The sequence below is a fragment of the Heterodontus francisci genome, chromosome 15, assembly GCF_036365525.1.
Source record: "Heterodontus francisci isolate sHetFra1 chromosome 15, sHetFra1.hap1, whole genome shotgun sequence".
NCBI lineage: Eukaryota > Metazoa > Chordata > Chondrichthyes > Heterodontiformes > Heterodontidae > Heterodontus > Heterodontus francisci.
Window position 1 is genome coordinate 41,670,216 of NC_090385.1, and position 21,350 is coordinate 41,691,565.

The 21,350-nt window shown below is 44.9% G+C and overlaps 1 protein-coding gene across 4 annotated transcripts in view; it reads left to right on the forward strand.

The window, feature by feature from the left end:
* LOC137377613 (synaptotagmin-like protein 2) overlaps positions 1-21,350 on the forward strand; it is a 143,092-nt gene that overhangs the window by 100,749 nt on the left and 20,993 nt on the right. For all 4 annotated transcript variants that reach the window (XM_068047438.1, XM_068047441.1, XM_068047440.1 and 1 more), the window contains 3 exons: positions 1,951-1,998; positions 11,411-11,502; positions 20,638-20,739. In XM_068047438.1, the coding sequence (XP_067903539.1) occupies positions 1,951-1,998; positions 11,411-11,502; positions 20,638-20,739 (242 nt within the window). The remainder of the gene's footprint in view (positions 1-1,950; positions 1,999-11,410; positions 11,503-20,637; positions 20,740-21,350) is intronic.

Sequence of the window (21,350 nt, forward strand, 5' to 3'; positions counted from 1 at the left end):
CATATCGTTTCTTCCAAAGTGTGTCATTTCACACTTATCCACATTAAATTGCATCTGCCATGTGTTTTCCATTTCACCAGTCTGGCCATGGACCAGTCCGTAAGTGCTGTCATGGAGTTAGCCACCTCTTCCATGCTAGAAAAAATGGACTCCAAGCTCTGCTCAAAACGCTGTGCTAAATTGCTGCCGGACTCCTCAATGCTGCCTGACAGTGACAGCAGATTTTCTGGCAGACCTGCTAACGCACCAACCATTTCAGTGTGCATACCCATCAGCCTTTTTCCGAACGTTGCCTCATCAAAGTCATCATTCGACTCCCCTGCAGCAGAACCTGTGTGTGACCTTGTGTCCTCCAGGGAGCTGGCACCTTCCCTCTGCCCTGGCTGCAGGCCATTTAAGTCTGGTGACTCACCACGTGCAGATCCTGATTCTAGGCTACCCTCTAAAGTTTGCACAGTGCCAGTATCTGAGCTGGTGGTTGCAAGTGTGAGATTGAGTGATGGTGTTTCTACTATACCGGTGTCCTGTTCCTCTTGCACTTCTCGCTGCTGCACCAGTGTTTGACCAAATGGCAGTTCTTAAATATCCGAAAGGAGAAAGGCACAAGGGTAGGGATGTGGTGAGGGAAGAGAGGGAAAGCATGAGGTGCATGCTTACATAATATGCAATTTGTATATCAGAAGAGATTGTGGGATGAGGGGCTGAGGGCTGTGAGAAAATATATTAGGTAGGAACATACCATCACCTTTCATCGTTTCAGCACCCTACCTGCCCATGGCCTCAGTTGTGCCTGCTGCAGTGGTGGTGAGCACTGTTTCCTCCAGGGGATTAAGGACATGGCACTGTGCCTATCCCCCACCAGTTAGCTGTTGCTGACTCCAGTTATGGGTCACCTTGTCCTGCAAGATGGAGGGAAATGTCAGCAGGTGTGTTGCAGTGGGTTTCGGTGACGTACCTGTCACAGTTGAATAGCTTGCAACCTGAGAAATGTGGGTGTGAGACTTGCAGCAGTGCTAACTGTGTAAGGGTGAGGTGAGGCTAAGAATGTGAAGTTGAGTTGTGTTTGATAGAGACTGTTGGTAGGTGAGTGAAGGGGGATTATGAATGGAGCAGTGTGTGAGGCTAGTGGTTCATTTGTAAGGAAATGGCATTCAAAGATGCATTCACTGACCTTGACCACTCCTGTGAAATCATTAAACTTCTTCCTGCACTGCATCCTGATGTTCGGGGCTACGCTGATGGCATTGACAGCAGCGGCTATCTGCTCCCACTGACCTTGCAGTATCTGTCTGGAGGGACTCCTACTCCCCTGATGGAAGAGAACCCCCCTCCTTCTATGCACCTCCTGCACCAAGGCCTCCAGTGCTGCATCAATGAACTATAAAGCAAACACACCCTCTCTGCCCATTTGCGCCATTTCCACTCTCCTTCCTGCTCAAGGACTCTTCTGTAGCCAGTTCCAGATCTTGCTGCAGCCAGAATGCATCTAACCTTTAGAAGGTGCAGGCTGGCTTTAAGTAATGCAGGTTAGCTTTGAGTGGCGCTAGCCTTGAACAAATTTGGGCCCCTTGCTGAGGCTTGCAGCCACTCAGCAGCAGGCATCGTGCTGGACTGCACGTCACTCACATTTAAATTAGCAGGCAGCACTAGGTCTGCATGGCAACAAGCGAGCACAGGTTAATCTGCATTGTGATCCCTGCACCCATTATCTAATTCTTTCCCTATTTCTTGCTTCACAGGTTCTGCCTGACCTGCTGAGTATTTCCAGCATTTTCTGCTTTTATTTCAGATTTTTAGCATCTGCAATATTTTGCTTTGTCTTCCTAATCTGCTCACTCTGTGTTTCATAAGTGGATGGTGGCTGGAATCTATTGGCTCAATTGGTCCAGTTTGTGAATGTGTTCATCATTTTAAAAACAGCCAGAATTCAGTTTTGTTTTCTGTTTACAGGAGAAACCATCACTTGTTCTGTGAATGAGAACGAAGCAAAAAAAGATGGTGAGAGATTAATCATGAAAATGTTACCTGTAACAAAGTTCTTTTATCAAATCTTTATTCGAAAATTGACCAAACTGACAAACCTGCATGATTTCTGAACCTGTGGTTTTCTACAATGGTGTTTCTTTTAGCTATGTGTGGAAGTGGCGTCTGAGGTACATCGCCTTTCCTTCATGACATCATCCAAAAAAATGCAATGCAAATTACATTTCGAAGCATTTCATTTTAGTTCTTAAAAAGATCATGAGACCAACTGAATGAATTTCCCTTCTCTCCTTTCCCACATCCCAAATCTGCATTTATCTTTTTTAACTTAAATGAATGGATCAACATTCGTATCAATTACTCTATATTTTATTGATATGGTTTTCATCATAATAAATCATCTAGGGGGTTGGAGGCATCCTGAAGTTAATGAAATGGCGGCTTCTTTTGAAATACTTTTTCATATGTTTGCTTATATTTTGCTTGGAATAGACAAAAATCAAGAAATAACTATTAATTTCACAATATATTGGAGACTTGGAGATGTCGATTGGCACAATTCCCTAACATGTCTGGGAACTGGGTTCTAAACTAGCCTAGACAGATGAGCTGAATAGCTGCATATATTTTGGATACAAGGGCCCCAAGTGAAATGGATTTGGGTTGGTCTCAACTCACTTCTTCCTGGCTACAAACCAGTGTGAAAGACTGATTGTTGTTTAACTCTGATCTGACCTTAAGCTGATTTATTTTTCTGCATTCTGCTAAAAATATCCCTGACCTAAGAGTGGCTGCTGCTGACTGGATGGCCAAAGATGTTCCATTGCCTGTTGAAAGAACATGAAAAGTTAATTTTAATCTGGTTTTATTGCAAATTTATAATATGATGACCTTCAACCCATCATTACATTTGTGCCTGATGCCAGTGTAAGGAAAACAATGTATGCTCCTTCTTCCCCTAAATGTGCTTTCTCGTGAGAACTTTACCCTTAATGTGCACATCCTCTAAACCAAACTGAACAATGAATGTGTAGAAATATTTTCAAGGCAGTAGTTTAATTGGGGCATTCCATTGTGCAATAAACCACGAGATCAAAGTTTGATTATGTTAATTACTTTACAGCCTTTGTTATGTGAGGTTTTTTTCTAGTGTACTAATTTGACTTCTGATGTTCCCGGTGTCGGAGGCCAGCTGAATACGACTGCATAGGTGTTGCGAGTAGTCATTTGCACAGTGCCTGGCTGTTCTTTGTGCAGTGCTTCTGGCTACTTTAAGTGCTACGGATGTTAACTCGCTGGGGGTTTTCTTGTAGCTCAACAGTGCAATGCGCTTAGCGGCTATGACAGGTTCCAGCTCTTCATAGTGAGATTGAAACTAGTCTGCATTCTGCTTCTCATGTTTGCCAAAGGTGGTCATTGCTGAGTCATAGATGGCGTCTCTGATGTGGCCCACTTCATTTCTGCATCCCCTGTAGGAGTGTTTTGAAGGGCTTTTTCAAGTGAATTTAGAAACTTATGTAACAGCTGTGGGTAAGAAATTCTGTTAGTGTTGATGCGCGGGTGGCCCTTCTGCTTGGAGTGATGTAGCTTCTTTGGTTTGAGTCTAACTTTGCTGCACACCAGGGAGTGGTCAGTGTCACAGTCCGCACTGTGGAAGCAGCGTGTGATTTGGACACTGTTTATAGAGGCTCGCCTTGTGACGATGGGATCCAGCTGGTGCCAACGACGTGATCTTGGGTGCCTCCATGAAACCTGGTGACAAGGTTTAGTATGAAAGAACGAGTTGGTGATGCAGAGGTTGTGATAGGTACTCAACTCCAGCTCTGTCCATTCTCATTCACCCTTCCAATGCCATAGCGCCCAAGGCAGGAGGGCCATGAGTCGTGGTGGGCCTCAACCCTGGCATTAAAGTCCCCCAGCAGGAACAAACATTCGGTATTGGGAATGCTACTAATGATATTATGGAGTTCCTCGTAGAAGTGGTCTTTAACTTCAGGTGGGGAGCAGAGTGTCGGAGCATAGATGCTGAGTAGGTGTACTGGACAAGAGGCGGTGAGCAGTCGGATGGACAATATGCGTTCCGAGCCATTTGAAGATGGCAGGTTGTTCAACCTTGCCCGTCTAAGAGCGAAGACCAAAGTACGGAAGGTCCTCATCAGGGAACTCCTCTTTGCTGACAATGCTGCATTAACATCCCACACAGAAGAGTGTCTGCAGAGACTCATCGACAGGATTGCAGCTGCCTGCAATGAATTTGGCCTAACCATCAGCCTCAAGAAAACGAACATCATGGGACAAAACGTCAGAAATACTCCATCGATCAATATCAGCGACCACGCTCTGAAAGTGGTTCAAGAGTTCACCTACTTAGGCTCAACTATCACCAGTAACCTGTCTCTCAATGCAGAAATCAACAAAGGCATGGGAAAGGCGTCCACTGCTATGTCCAGACTGGCCAAGAGAGTGTGGGAAAATGGCACACTGACACGGAACACAGAAGTCTGAGTGTATCAAGCCTGTGTCCTCAGTACCTTGCTCTATGGCAGCAAGGCCTGAACAATGTCCTCAGGGAAATGCACGACAGAAATGTGGAGGTTGTTTAGGGAGCACTTGCTGCGACTGCTGGATAGGTTTGTCCCGATGAGGCAAGGAAGGGATGGTAGGGTGAAGGAACCTTGGATGACAAGAGATGTGGAACAGCTAGTCAAGAGGAAGAAGGAAGCTTACTTAAGGTTGAGGAAGCAAGGATCAGACAGGGCTCTAGAGGGTTACAAGGTAGCCAGGAAGGAACTGAAGAATGGACTTAGGAGAGCTAGAAGGGGACATGAAAAAGTCTTGGCGGGTAGGAGTAAGGAAAATCCCAAGGCGTTCTACACTTATGTGAGGAACAAGAGGATGGCCAGAGTGAGGGTAGGGCCGATCAGGGATAGTGGAGGGAACTTGTGCCTGGAGTCGGAGGAGGTAGGGGAGGTCCTAAATGAATACTTTGCTTCAGTATTCACTAGTGAGAGGGACCTGGTCGTTTGTGAGGACAGCGTGAAACAGGCTGATATGCTTGAACAGGTTGATGTTAAGAGGGCTAGGATGTGCTGGAAATTTTGAAAGACATGAGGACAGATAAGTCCCCGGGGCCAGACGGGATATACCCAAGGATATTACGGGAAGCGAGGGAAGAGATTGCCGCGCCTTTGGCGATGATCTTTGCGTCCTCACTGTCCACTGGAGTAGTACCAGATGATTGGAGGGTGGCAAATGTTAGTCCCTTGTTCAAGAAAGGGAATAGGGATAACCCTGGGAATTATAGACTAGTCAGTCTTACGTCGGTAGTGGACAAATTATTGGAGAGGATTCTGAGAGACAGGATTTATGATTATTTGGAAAAGCATAGTTTGATTAGAGACAGTCAGCATGGCTTTGTGAGAGGCAGGTCATGCCTCACAAGCCTTATTGAATTCTTTGAAGATGTGACAAAACACGTTGATGAAGGAAGAGCAGTGGATGTGGTGTATATGGATTTTAGCAAGGCGTTTGATAAGGTTCCCCATAGTAGGCTCATTCAGAAAGTAAGGAGGCATGGGATACAGGGAAAGTTGGCTGTCTGGATACAGAGTTGGCTGGCCCATAGAAGTCAGAGGGTGGTAGTAGATGGAAAGTATTCGGCATGGAGCTCGGTGACCAGTGGTGTTCCGCAGGGATCTGTTCTGGGACCTCTGCTCTTTGTGATTTTTATAAATGACTTGGATGAGGAAGTGGAAGGCTGGGTTAGCAAGTTTGCCGATGACACGAAGGTTGCTGGAGTTGTGCATAGTGTGGAAGGCTGTTGTAGGTTGCAACGGGACATTGACAGGATGCAGAGCTGGGCTGAGAAGTGGCAGATGGAGCTCAACCTGGAAAAGTGTGAAGTGATTCATTTTGGAAGGTCGAATTTGAATGCAGAATACAGGCTTAAAGACAGGATTCTTGGTAGTGTGGAGGAACAGAGGGATCTTGGGGTCCATGTCCATAGATCGCTCAAAGTTGCCACCCAAGTTGATAGGGTTGTTAAGAAAGCGTATGGTGTGTTGGCTTTCATTAACAGGGGGATTGAGTTTAAGAGCCGCGGGGTTATGCTGCAGCTCTATAAAGCCCTGGTTAGACCACACTTGGAATATTGTGTTCAGTTCTGGTTGCCTCATTATAGGAAGGATGTGGAAGCATTAGAGAGGGTGCAGAGGAGATTTACCAGGATGCTGCCTGGACTGGAGGGCATGTCTTATGAAGAAAGGTTGAGGGAGCTAGGGCTTTTCTCATTGGAGCGAAGAAGGATGAGAGGTGACTTGATAGAGGGGTACAAGATGATGAGAGGCATAGATGGAGTGGATAGCCAGAGACTTTTTCCCAGGGTGGAAAGGGCTATCACCAGGGGGCATACTTTTAAGGTGATTGGAGGAAGGTTTCGGGGAGATGTCAGAGGTAGGTTCTTTACACAGAGAGTGGTGGGAGCGTGGAATGCACTGCCAGCGGTGGTAGTAGAAGCAGATACATTAGGGACTTTTAAGCGACTCTTGGATAGGTACATGGATGATAGTAGTATGAAGGGTATGTAGGTAGTTTGATCCTAGAGCAGGTTAAAGGTTCGGCACAACATTGTGGGCCGAAGGGCCTGTACTGTGTTGTACTGTTCTATGTTCTATGTTCTAATGTATGTCAGTCAAGAGCGATGTCTCAATTCATTCCATCTTAGCTGCCTCCGGAGAATCCTTGGCATCAGGTGACAGGACCGTATCTCCAACGCAGAAGTCCTCGAGGCGGCCAACATCCCCAGCTTATACACCTTACTGAGTCAGTGGCACTTGAGATGGCTTGGTCATGTGAGCCGCATGGTAGATGGCAGGATCGCCAAGGACACATTGTACAGCGAGCTTGTCACTGGTATCAGACCCACCGGCCGTCCATGTCTCCGCTTCAAAGACGTCTGCAAACGCGACATGAAGTCATAGAGTCATAGAGTCGTACAGCATAGAAACAGGCCCTTTTGCCCACTGCGTCCATGCCGACCATAATGCCTATCGATACTAATCCCATCTGTCTGCATTAATTCCATATCCCTCTATGCCTTGCTCATTCAAGTACCTGTCCAGATGCCTCTTAAATGTCACTACTGTTCCTGCCTCCACCACCTCATTCTAGATACTTACTATTCTTTGTGTGAAAAATTTACTCCTTTGATCCCCTTTGAACCTCCTCCCTCTCACCTTAAATCTATGCCCTCTAGTTTTAATCACCCCTACCATGGGAAACAGACTCTGCCTATCTACCCTATCTATGCCTCTTATAATTTTATATACCTCTATCATGTCCCCTCTCAGCCTCCTTCGCTCCAGGGAAAACAGATCCAGCCTATCCAATCTGTCTTTATAACTCAAGCCCTCCAAACCAGGCAACATCCTTGTGAATCTTTTCTGCACCCTCTCTAGCTTAATCACATCTTTCCTGTAGTGCGGCGACCAGAACTGCACACAGTACTCCAAATGCGGTCTAACCAACGTTATGTACAACTGTAACATGATGTCCCAACTCTTGTACTCAATGCCTCGGCCGATGAAGGCAAGCATACCATATGCCTTCTTCATCACCCTGTCTACCTGTGTTGCCACTTTCAGGGAAGTATGTACTTGCACCCCAAGGTCTCTCTGCTCAAGAACACTCCCCAGGGCCCTGCCATTCACTGTATATGTCCTGCCCTGGTTTAACTTCCCAAAATGCATCACTTCACACTTGGCTGCATTAAATTCCATTTGCCACTCCCTTGCCCACTTTCCCAGTTGATCTATATCCTGTTGTAACCTTAGACAACCTTCTTCACTGTCCACTATACCACCAATTTTGGTGTCATCTGCAAACTTACTAATCATGCCCCTTACATTCACATCCAAGCCATTAATATATATGACAAACAACAGAGGGCCCAGCACCGATCCCTGCGGCACACCACTGGTCACCAGCCTCCAATCTGAAAAACAACCCTCCACTACCGCCCTCTGCCTCCTATCACCAAGCCAATTTTGTATCCAATTTGCGAGCTCACCCTGGATCCCATGTGTTCGAACCTTCTGGACCAGCCTACCATGCGGGACCTTGTCAATCCTCTTGGTCACCTCCTCGAAAAACTCAATCAGATTCGTGAAACATGATTTCCCACGCACAAAGCCATGCTGACTATCCCTAATCAGACCATGCCTTTCCAGATGCATATAAATCCTGCTCTCAGAATCCCTTCCAATAACTTTCCCACCACTGATGTAAGGCTCACCAGCCTGTAGTTCCCTGGCTTATCCCTGCTGCCCTTCTTAAATAAAGGCACAACATTAGCTATCCTCCGGTCTTTCGATACCTCACCCGTGGCTAACGATGATACAAAAATCTTTTCCAGGGCCCCAGCAATCTCCTCCCTTGCTTCCCATAGCATCCTAGGATACACCTGGTCAGGCCCTGGGGATTTATCCACCTTAATGCTCTTCAAAACCTCCAACACCTCCTCCTTTGTAATGTTGATATGCTCCAGGATATCGGTTTTCCTTCCCTTGAACTCACCAGCTTCCATGACCTTCTCCATGGTAAATACGGATGAGAAATATTCATTTAAGCCCTCGCCTATTTCCCGTGGCCCCACACGTAGATTGCCTCACTGATCCTTAAGGGGACCTACTCTCTCCTAGCTACCCTTATACTCTTAATATACTTATAGAATCTTTTAGGATTTTCCTTTATCTTATCTGCCAGGGAAATCTCATGGCCCCTTTTTGCCCTCCTAATTTCCTTCTTAAGTGTAGTCCTACATCCCCTATACTCCTCGAGGGACTCGCTCGATCCCAGCTGCCTATACCTGACATATGTCTCCTTCTTTGTCCTGACCAGACCCTCAATATCCCTCGTCAACCAAGGTTCCCTAAACTTGCCAGCCTTGCCCTTCCATCTAACAGGACCATGCCGGCCCTGAACTCTTCCTATCTCACTTTTAAAAGCCTCCGACTTGCCAGACGTCCCTTTACCTGTAAACAGCCTCTCCCATTCAACTTTTGAGAGTTCCCATCTGATGCCATCGAAATTAGCCTTCCCCTAATTTAGGACTTCATCCTGAGGACCAGTTCTATCCTTTTCCATAACTATCTTGAAGCTAATAGAGTTATGGTCACTGGTCCCAAAGTGCTCCCCACTGACACATCAACCACCTGCCCATCCTCATTTCCTAAGAGGAGGTCGAGCGTAGACTCTACTCTAGTAGGGTCATCTACATACTGCTTTAGAAAACTATCCTGGACACACTTAACAAATTCTTCCCCATCTGATCCCTTAGCACTAAGGCAGTCCCAGTCAATATTAGGGAAGTTAAAATCACCTACTATTACAACCCTATAATTCCTATAAGTCCTGTGACATTGACCACAAGTCGTGGGAGTCAGTTGCCAGTGACCGCCAGAGCAGGCGGACAGCCATTAAGGCAGGGCTAAAGAGTGGCGAATCAAAGAGACTTAGCTGTTGGCAGGAAAAAAGACAGAAGCGCAAGGAGAGAGCCAATTGTGTAACAGCCCCGACAACCAATTTTATATGCAGCGCCTGTGGAAGAGGCTGTCACTCTAGAATTGGCCTTTATAGCCACTCCAGGCATTGCTTCACAAACCACTGACCACCTCCAGGCGCTTACCCATTGTCTCACGAGATAAGGAGGCAAAAGAAGAAGAAGAAGAACTAATTTGACTTACTTTTAGCTGCTGTATCTAATCTGTTCATGCAAGGTGCTGTCATGGGTGCAAGATTGTAATGTGGTTTACCAGAGACAGAACAGGATGCAACAGTACTAAATGCACACTTTCTGTCTGATTTTTCTACTTTGTGATTATCTTTGGGTCCTCTCTGCATCTTTAAGTCTGTATAAACGGACTCCAGTAAGCAGTGGTATTACCTGTGTCTAGTTGGGAAAGAATGATGCTGAATCTCTTCTTCATTTAGGCTCAACATTTTGAAGTACTGTTATGTATTTTATGCAAAGCAGGTCTACTTTAAATGTTCTGATTGGTTCTTCCGGATGGTTTAATAAATAATGGCCCAGAGTTTACGGTCAGTGGCAAAACAAGGGGCTCGCCACTGACCTCGAAGTATCTCGTTGGGAGACCTAGTGATCTCTTCGGCAAGAATTTCACCTCCATCATTGTTCAGTGGAACTACAACTGGGTGCAGCTTTCTTTACTGAGCATTCTCAGCATGGAGCTGGAGTGATGTCATCAAGCTGTCCAAGCAACCAGTCACATTAAAGGATTTTAAGACACACAAAATCAAAAAGCAGTAAAATAAAATCACTTTAATTTTTTTTTACCTAGAGCAAACTAAAGATTGGCACATACACGTGGGGTGAAGGTGGAAGCTGAAAATATTTTGAAAAGCATTTTTCAAAAAAATTATTTAAAAAATTTAGCTTAATAAATCTACTCATTAATTATTTAATAGCACCCCGTGAATATAAAATTATTTTTTCAGGGCCAGTTCTGTTGTTCATCAAATATAATTAATCGCATTGCCATTAAAAGCCCAGTTACACCTGATTGAAGAAAGTGTAACTTTTTAATGAGGTTTCTAACAGTGATGTGGGGCAGGAAAGTTGAAATTCTTGCTGATTTTAGTGTTTGCCGACTCTGGGAAGGTCCGTAGCGCAGTATGTGTCAGAGCACCGAGTGAATTCTGGACGGTGGGCATGTGCAGATTACTGTGGAAATCCTGAAGTTGCAGTCCCTTTCAGAGACGTAATGACGGCGAACCCTGACAGTTCACCATCAATCCCACCTGCACAAGACCTGGCCCAATGTCTTCCACTGGCTTCCAATGCTTGGATTTGATATTAATGTAACTAATTGTAACAATGTTGGTAAAGGCATTGCTTACTTTTCATTAATTAGCTTGAAGAGATATCAATGGGATTTTTTTAAAGGAATGCTTAAATTGCTTTGTTTTAGTTGGTGGTGCCCTGTTAGACAACAGAGTGCTAGTTAGGAGGGGTTATTGAGCCTTCAGAGTAAAGAGGCACTTAACATCAGTACAGATGGTCATTGACATATGCGGGTACTTGAACTGCTGCATTCAGCACTCCTGTTCTGTTGCTTGTGATTTCAATCTGTCAGTTCTTCCCTCCGTCTACACTCTTAATTTCAGTTTTGTGTCTAAAAAAGTTATTGGGCAGGACCATGCTAAATCATGGCTGAGTGAATTGCCATCAAGCTTTTATTTTAAACTGGTATCTTAATGACTTGATTAGTATAATGCACAAGGTTACAGTTAAGGATGATTTTGAAGTGCAATGGACATTCTTGTGTATAAACCATCCACTGCAGCTAAGCGTTTCTTGCTTGATATCAAAAGTGATTTCCATATTTAATCCCAAAATCTGTTTTTCCAGCTGATGATAAACCACCTGCAATAAACATTCCAGCTCTGGAGCATGCAAGGGTGAAGGAGCTAAGCAAATCTGTTCCTATGCTGATATCTGAGGTAATGGAACATAATTGTGAGTAGGAAATGTGCATTGAAATGAGAGCTCATTGCATAATTAGATGAATGGAATTAATTCCCCCCAAAAATGTTGAGTAGTAATGGGAATAGATTTTGACAATTTAAGAAAAATCCAATCTTTATGTTAGCTTGCTAGTTTTATTTACGTGAGTTCATTGAATGAGGGTAAGACAATGCATTCACAAGCATAATCTCAGTTTTTCAAAGTATAATCCTCCAAATAAAATGAAGTGCTTACAAATCAAGCAAAGCTGTTCAGGAGGATGAGGCCTATTGAGCAAACAGATCAACCATCCTGGCCGGAGTTTTATGCCACCCCAGCGAGCCGGATGCTGGCGGGGAGTGGGGGGGGGGGGGTGGGTGGCGTAAAATGGAGCGGGAGGCTGTGGGAGGCCTTCCTGACCTGGTCCCACCTCCGGCCCACTTTACGTAGGGCGGGGAGAGGGGGGGGGGGGGGGGAGAAACGGGCCGCTCGCTCCAGGCCTTTCAAGGCCCTTAAGTTGTCAATTAACGGCCATTTAAGGGCCTTCGCCTGCCTCCACAGGGATTTCACCTGTGGCAAGCAGGTGTCCTGGAGCTGGGAAAGGCTGGCCAGTGAAAGCTGGCGGCCTCTCGGAGCCACAGAGGTGGGCCCTGCTAAACGGGCACAGGGTGTCCAATTGAGGGCCGCCCCCGCTTTCCCAACCACCCTCAGGACCCAGGACACCCCCCCCCCCCCCCCTCCCCCCAAATGACCATCCTTGCCTCGCAGGGACCCGACTGATTGCCTCCAGCAAGGCAACCCAAACTTAACTGCACTCCTGGCTCCATGTCCTCAGCTGGGCTGCAGTTCCAGCAGTGGCCACCGCTCCTGGTGATGCTGCTGGGACTAAGAGCTGTTGGCCCGATGATTGTCTAGCAGTTCAATGAGACAGGACTTCCTCCCTCAAGCAGGTGGAAGTCCCGCCTCGGAACAATTAAAGCCTGGGGACCCGTAATATGCGGTGTGGATCCCCAGGCGAGGCAAAAGCAGGTTCACCACTGACTTTTACGTCGGTGGCCAGCTCCCGTCCACCCGACGTAAAATCCAGCCCCCTGAGTAAAATCTAATACATGTTCAGTGCTATTGATTGACATGGGTGAAGATGACTTCATCTCACACGCTTCCCCATACTCTTTATTCAAAGAAACCAGACCAACCTCATTTAAGGCCTGCACAGTGTCACACAGTAGCATATATGGGTTCTTTCAAAGCTTTGGGTATGGTAAGCATGCAGGTGCTTACCTTGTCTCGGGAGGGCTGTTGTACATTCCAGTGGAGAAGGCAAATGCATGAAATTCTGTCGTTCAACCTCTACTCTTCTTTAAAATACATTTCAACACTTTTCCATGTCACCAAACATACCCTACAATTGTTTTTGGATGTTGATCATTATTATTTAATGTATACAAACTCCATTGCTGAAGCAACTTCCAAAACCCTCCTCCACAGAAAAAAGTGCTTTTCCTCTCAACAACTATCTTTAAAGCCTGTCAGTCCAAGCCTTGAATACTGCTTCCATTGCTGGGGTGATTCTTTTAATACCTGTGTCATACACATCACAAGTGCGATGATACAACATTCATGAACTAACGCTAAAGAGTTATGAAAAAATGGACTTTGTCTTTAAAATTCAGCCTTAGGTTCTTTTTTTATGGTGGGTGGGCGCGACCCGTCCACTCGCCAAAATGTCAGTGGTGATCCCACCTCCGCTGGGCCTGGGGATCCAGACCAGATTTTGCGGTCCCCAGGCCCTTAATTGGTCTTGGACGGTACTTCCACCTCATTGAGGCAGGAAGTCCCGCCTAATGGAACTGTCAGCCAATTAACGGGCCAGCAGCTCTTAGTCCCAGCAGCGTCACCAGGAGCGATGGCCAGTGCTGGGACTACGCCCAGCTGCAGGAGGAAGATGTCGGCGGCCCCGGAAAAGTAGTACGTTTTTGGGGCCTCGCCGGGGGCAATCGGTCAGGCCCCGGTGAGGCAAGTGGGATTGGTTATGGGGCGGGGGGCAGGTTGTGCGTTGGGGGCAATTGGGGCTTCGGTGGGGGCGGCCCTCCGTAGGGCACAGGGTGCCCGATCAGTAGGGGCCCCCTCCCTTTCTAGCCCACCAGAAGACCTCCTAGTTTTATCAGGCGGGTTTTATGAGACCTCAGCCGCCCGCCAGCCAAACGTAAAATCCCTGTGGCGGCTGGCGGAGGAGTTTTTGTGGCAGTTAGTTGGCAACTTAATGGCCTTGATTGGCCTGGGGTGGGCGTGCTGTTTCTCGCCAACACCAAGCCGCATAAATTGGCAGTGGAGGCAGGAGCGAGTCAGGAAGGGCCCCCCCTCAGCCTTCCACTCCATTTTACACCTGCGCCCCCCGCACCACCCCCCCCCCCACATCCCCACACCCCCACCAGCCCACTCTTTTGGGGGACATCAAATTCCGGCCCTTTAGTTTAAAAAGTGAAATTTGGTCCCGAATAAAAAGGAAATTAGCCTTTTGTGCATTCAAACAGTCTGACAAGGACGAAGGACAATCCTTCAAAGCCAAAAGGCATTAATGAAACCCAACTTACACCTATCCTAAAAACATTCCAGAATTGAATGTCTTCCACTAAAACAAAAGAGGTGTGAAGTAACCACGTCTTAGGCCATTGTGTGATCACCCTGGGGAATAAACCAGACTGCCTCCTAACAGGAGGCGAGAGGTGACACAGTTTTACCTAAAAAGCAAAGAGAGCCAGAGAGAGAGAGTGACCCAGAAGGTGAAGCTACTTGTAACAGCTGAGATACCAGCAAGCCAGAAAGCTCCTGCCTGTTGAAGAAATCCAACGTCTATATTATACAGCAGAAATAGCTAGAAGTGACCCACCATCTTCAACACAACCTTCAATCAAGAGAGAAATCTGCAATCATCTCAGGCCAGCAACTATCTAGCACTTGAGTCTCAAGAGAATTCTTCATGTTTAACGTAACCCTCCTCCCCCACTAAAACTCACCTACCTCTTTCCCTTCTTTATCTGTTTCTTGTGTGTGTATATTGTTACGACTGAGGGAGAAGGAGTGCACTCTTTTTCTAGTTCCACTTCTCCACAGGTCGCAACATATATTTAAATTTTTTCCCAGTTACTGATTCGGTCAATCATAGACTCTATTTTTATCCTGGAATAAAATACAGCAACCAGGTTTCTTTAATAAACACCAAAATTATCAGTTTATTATAAAACAAGCCTTAACCAGTAAGAAGCAAAGCATTAACTCACATATTGAAATATAAAAGTTCCCTTTTTACCTTAGCCCTCTCACTTATTCACTCAGACACACACACACACACACAGACCGGTTAACTAAAAAAAGAGATTTTCTCTTTAGAGCTCTATTACAAAAAAAGGCAAAAGGAATACTTTGGCAAAATACTTGCTAATTCTTGAAGAAAAGAGAGAAGATATGGAAAGACGTCAAATGTCCTTTGTTTTGGTTTGGCGTCCCAAATACGCGTAGACAGCTGTCACTGGGATCTTCCTAGAACAGTTCTTGTCAGGTGACGTTGAGGATGAGTTTGGGCAGGCTTTCCAGGAAAAATGCAGCAACAGGGGTTTCAAGCTGTATCTTACACTTGCTTCTCAGCGCTTCTTAAAGAAATGGAAAAGTTGGCAGGCCTTTTTAAAGAGATGGAACAAGCTGAGTTGGGGTTTGCTCGCTTGGCAAATTTTCTTCAACTCCTTTTCAGGACACTGTCCATATCCCCAACTCACTATCCCATGATAAGTTAAACAAATTAAGTATTGAAAATTTAAAAGATGAGCTACAGAGGTGAGAATCACTTTCAGATAAAAACCAAAGAAACCTGAACTGGTGAAAAGTCTAGCCAACCATTTTAAACCTACCCCTGAACTAGAAGAAGAAAGTCTAGAATCAGAGCCTGAGAAAGAAATTCTAGTTAGAATCCAGTCACAGATGAAAAAAGAAGGGAGATACTGTTGAAAAGGGAAGAGATGCAGTTTCAAAAGGAAAAAAAGAGGAAAGAGAGATGCAAAGAGAGGAACCAGCAAAAAGGTTTGAGTACAGAGACTGAAAACCCAAAATGAAAATGCTGCTAGTCACTCAATCCTTATTCCCAATTCAGAGCAAAACTTTGATGTGCTGAGACTCTCAAGACTAGTGCCAAAATTTAATGAGGAGGAGTTTGAGTCATATTTTATCTCATTTGAGAAAATAGCTACCAGGCTAAAATGGCTGAAAGAATTTTTGTCTCTCCTCTTTCAAGGCGAGTTCATGAATAGGCTTGTGAAGCTTTTTCCCTGTTATCAGAAGAAGGTTCCTCTGATTATGAACAAACTAATAACTGCAGTTCTAAATGCATATGAGCTGGTACCGGAAGCATATAGACAGAGATTCTGACACACCCAGAAAAGACCGACACAGACTTACATTGAATTCAAAAGAATCAAACATACGGCTTTTGAATGCTGGATTCTGTCTCTCATGCTAGAACCCTCATAGGACATTTTGAGAGAAGTGCTGTTAATGGAAGAGTTTAAAAATAGCATTCCAATTAGCTAAAGAACCCACATTGAAGAACAAAGAGTCATAAGTGTAAGGGAAGCCGCAAAAATGGATGATGACTATGAATGAATACATGAGTAACTTGTATAAGCTACCGAAGAGATAGCAGGGATGTAGAGGAAGCAGAAATGGGCTCGAGAGAAATGGAGAGCAGGGAAGGAAAACCTGACCAGTCTCCAACTTTTAAAATAAGGAACCCAGGGGATAAACCAGCAGCGGTCCGCCCAACATGTTTGCAGTATGGCAGATCTGGGCATGTCCAGGTCAATTGTTGGTATGCCAAAAAACCTGCAGGACGTTGTGCAGTCAAGCCTGTGTCTGTGGCTTCAAAAATTTTAAGCCTGTGTTCAAATATAACGCAAGAGCAGAGCACATATCAGAACTTTTTGCACAAAGGGAGAATGACTCTTTTTGTGTTCCAGGCACCAGACAAGGAGATAACCATCCTCAGGGATACCAGTTGTTTTCAAACCCTACTGGCAACCAAACTGACAGAAATGCCACTGGAAAGCAGAACAGATATCACGGTATAAGTAAAAGGGCTTACTGGCAAATGCTTGAAGGTTCCCTTAGTTACATTTTAGCAACAGAGTAAGTTGATCACTGGGGTAGTGACAGTCAGAATCATTCCGAGCTTACCCACACGGGGGTAGACCTATTGCTGGGCAATGACTTGGCAGGAAGCACAGCATTGTACCCAGAGAGCCCAGAGCAGTCCACAGAGACTGGAGAAACTGAGGGGAGAAAAGAAAACTCTGTACAACTGCAAAGGGCTGGGGAAGTCCCAAAAATCCCATAGTGGGTGATGGAGCCAGAAGAATTTAAAAGGGCCCAGATACAGCCAAAAAGATTTAAAGAAGCTACGATTAAAAACCAAAAAAACTGCCAATAAAACAACCGAGATATAGTTAGCTGAAACCTTTTTTAAAGATTTAAATAGGGATGAGGAACGTTCTCAAACAGGCAAGCCAAGAGTGAGGGGAGATGCATCATCTAGTTGAAGTGCCAAGGAAAGTGCAGTGGAAGCTGGACAATTACCTGCGAGTAGTAGTGTCCCAGAGCACATGGGGCAGATTAGGGAAAGCCTTTCACTGAAGAAAAAGGAAAAGGGAAGGTAAAAAATCCTAAAGTGAACCAATCCTGTGAAAATCACAAGATAACTAAAAGTGAGGTTAGCATGGATCTACCCAATGAAGAATCACACAATCAGGTTCCAAATCTAAAACTAATCAAACCCAACAAATTAGAATCAGAACCCAGCCAGAACAAGGGGCAGGAAGAAATCCCAAACACTTCGCAGGGGCTAAAAAACAATGGGCTGAATTTTATCAGCGTGCTGCGCTCTGCTGCGGCGCACTATGAAAGCGACGGCCTTCTGACATGTAAGTGCTGCTACCAGCCCCCGCGATATTATGCATGGGGGCGGAGCTGCCACCCCTGATGATGTAGAGGGGACAGCTGCCGCATCCCAGGCAACCGCATCCAGTGTCACCGTGCAGGCTCCAGCACCATTTTTAAACGGCTGCAAGCCCTTAGGAGAAATCTTAATATTTGAAGTTATATTGCGCAGCATTATGTATGCAAAATTAAATAAATACAGTCGGCCCTTTCCACCACCACCCCCCCGCCACCCCTCCCCCCCCCAACCCCGCGCAATGTTTTTTGCGGGGCATTCTCATCAAAAGGAACTTTATTCCCAACCCACACGTTCTCCCCCCCCAACCTCTTAATATTTTCCCTTCAACCCCTTCCCACCGTCCCCATAGCCAATAAAAAGTGTTTTCCCTGCTCCCCCCCGACCCCCCCCCCCCACCCTGATAATTTTATTCCTCCGCCCTCCCCACCAGTTTCTCACCTCGGAACTTCAATGGAGTTCCGAAGGTATGCAAGTCTCATCCGGTTGGCCGTGATATTAGCGTGGGTCGGCCACCATAAGCAGGTAAGTTAATTTGAATGTTAATTATCCTCATTTTAATATTTTACTGATGGCCTCGCCGCTGCCGTTAATCCTGGGTGGAGGCGGGCCACTCCCACTCGCATTTTACGGGCCTCCCCACCACAAGCCACAGCGTGAGGGGCTGATAAAATTCAGCCCATTGCATCACCCACTATTACCTTAGAAATAAGAACTATCAATGTGCCAGAACCTGAATGGTTAACGCCATGAATTGTGGAAGCAGTAGTCAAGAGGTTAAAGTTTGTACAGAGAATCTTGCTAGAAGCATTAACAGAATTTTGCATATTACCATCTTCACCAACAATCACATGGTCTTCGAGATTAACATTCCTAAAGTAGTACAAACTGGTGTGAGAGAAACTACAACCCCATTTGACAGCACATAACCAAAAGAAATGCAATTTTTTGATGCTAACTCATCCAAAGGACTGAAGATAAAAAATGTAGGCTGGAAGCCTGAGGAGTGAATGAAATGAATATGTAAAGTGGTGTGACCCTAAACTGTCTTACTGTTTCTTTTACCCTCTTTCTAAATACAAAAAAAACCATTAAAATGAAATCCAATGAATTTCATTTTTTTCCCTTTTGGGGGAGGTGTTACACACATCAGAAGTGCAATGATACAACATTCATGGACTAACCCTGAAGAGTTATGAAAAAAACAGACTTTGTCTTTAAAAAATTAACCTTTCGTTTAAAAAGTGAACAATGGTCCAAAATGGTTGCTGAAGAAAAGGGGGATTAGTCTTTTGTGTATTCAAACAGTCTGACAATACAAAGGACAAATCTTTAAAGCCAAAAGGCGTTAATGAAACCCATCTTACATCTATCCTAAAAACATTTCAGAATTGAATGTCTTCTTCTAAAACAAAAGAGGTGTGAAGTAGCCACATTCTGGGCCATTGTGTGATCACCATGGGAAAGGAAGCATGTGTCTCCTAACAGGAGGTGAGAAGTGACACAGCTTTACCTTAAAAACAAAGATAGCCAGAGAGAGTGAAGAAAGTGAAGCTATTTGTACTACTTGGCATTCGAGCAAGCGAGAAAACGCATGTGCCCTGCTGAAAAAATCCGACATCTTCATTATACAGCAGAGAGAGATAGAAATGACCCACCATCTTCAACAGAACCTTCAATCAAGAGAGAAATCTACAATCATCTCAAGCCTGCACGTATCTGGAACTGAGTCTCAAGAGAATTCAACAGGTTTATTGTAATAAAAACAAGAAATGCTGGAACCACTCAGCAGGTCTGGCAGCATCTGTGAAAAGAGAAGCAGAGTTAACGTTTCGGGTCAGTGACCCTTCTTCGGAACTGACAAATATTAGAAAAGTTACAGGTTATAAGCAAGTGAGGTGGGGGTGGGGCAAGAGATAACAAAGGAGAAGGTGTAGATTGGACAAGGCCACATAGCTGACCAAAAGGTCATGGAGCAAAGGCAAACAATATGTTAATGGCGCATTGAAAGACAAAGCATTAGTACAGATTAGGTGTTAACGGACTGCCCTACTCCCCACAAAAAAACCACCTACCTCTTTCCCTTCTCTATCTGTTTCTTGTATGTGTGTGCGCACATGTGCATGCATGTGCAGGCAAATGCGTGTGAATGAGGTTGCAATAACTTTGGGATAAGGCGTATTGATCAATAAATGATTGACTTTTTATTTTTTTTATTTAGAGATACAGCACTGAAACAGGCCCTTCGGCCCACCGAGTCTATGCCGACCAACAACCACCCATTTATACTAACTCTACAGTAACCCCATATTCCCTATCACCTCTCTGCACTAGGGGCAATTTACAACGGCCAATTTACCTAAGATCTGCAAGTCTTTGGATTTAAATGATTGACTTTCTGTTTTTTAAAACCTACAAGAAAACCTGTCGCTGTCTATTTATTTGAAAAATAATACACCAAGGGGTTAGACTCTTAATACAAATACACTTGCTGCGGTCAGGTGCGGAGTTGAACAATAGGGAACCACCCACGTCACCTCTCTCATTTCCAGGCAATATGACTGTTTTATATATGAGACACTAAATGAAAATTTCCACCTGCCTACTCAAGTGGATGTTAAAGATCCCATGGCATTATTTGAGCAAAAAGTTCCATTGATGTACTGGCTAATATTCCACCATCAACCAAACCACGAAAAAGCAATTCATTGACCATTCATCCCATTATTTGTGGGGTATTGCTGGTGCAGAATGATTGCTGCATTTTCTTACATAACAAAACAATTGCATTTCCAAAGCAATTTATTGTGTGAAGTATTTTGATCCACAAACTTTGAGCTGCTTTTATACTATGGAGTACTGAGCTAGCACAGTCATAGTGAATCCACATTATCTTCAAGCTGACCAAACCACTGTGTTGGGAGTTGGTGATGGCAATATAGGCCTCCCAAAGTGTAAAAACAGCAACAAGAATTTTAGAGGTCCTTTAAATAATTTGTTGAGGAGAAGGGAGAGAAAAACAAGTGTGTTAAATTATTTTGCCTCTGACTTATGATTGAGGGTCTTGTTGATTTTATGTGATTCTAAGCTGAAAAATATTGAACTGCTTTATTCAACTGGTATGTTTTGACAGAGTGAATCTGATTCTGCCTCGGAAGTCAGCTTCAATATTGGATGGCACAGGAAGACTCCCAGTGATGCTAGCCACTCCTCAGATATGGCATCTGTGTCTTCGGTATGATTTTTTTAATAAGCCCCATACAAAATCTTGATATATTCCAAACCTGTGTTTGTTGGGATACTGCATATGATTACTCAAGCTATTGCTATATCTGCACTGTTACACAACAAAGATTCAAATCCCTCTGACACTCTGGGTGTTCTGCCTAGTGATACTGCAAACTGTATTGGCTGTGCTCTTCAGGACTTCTGTTTGTCTTGTCAGTTATCTAAGACATGTACCCTTTGCTGCATGTTGTGAGTTGGCATCTTTTAGATGCAGTGGTGAAACCATTCAGCAGCTAAGTACTCAGTGGTTCATGAAGACCTGGAGTTCAGTTATTGTCACTGGCTGAAAACAGCTGTTTGAACACACAGATGTTTGAACCACGGGGCTCAGTATCTGCCTGCCTCTGTATGGTACTCACAAATGGGAATTTGCCTTGTGGTTGGCTTATTTTCCCAGTGTGGAACATAAACAAATCCTTCTGCAAATTTCAGCCTGTGGGTGCACCTGGAGGCAAGAGGAATCGTGTGCGTAGGGAAGGAGGTAGTATCTTTGTGATTAAGAATTTTGAAACCCCATGCAAAGCAGGAGCTGGAAAGCTTCCTCATTTCATGCAGCTG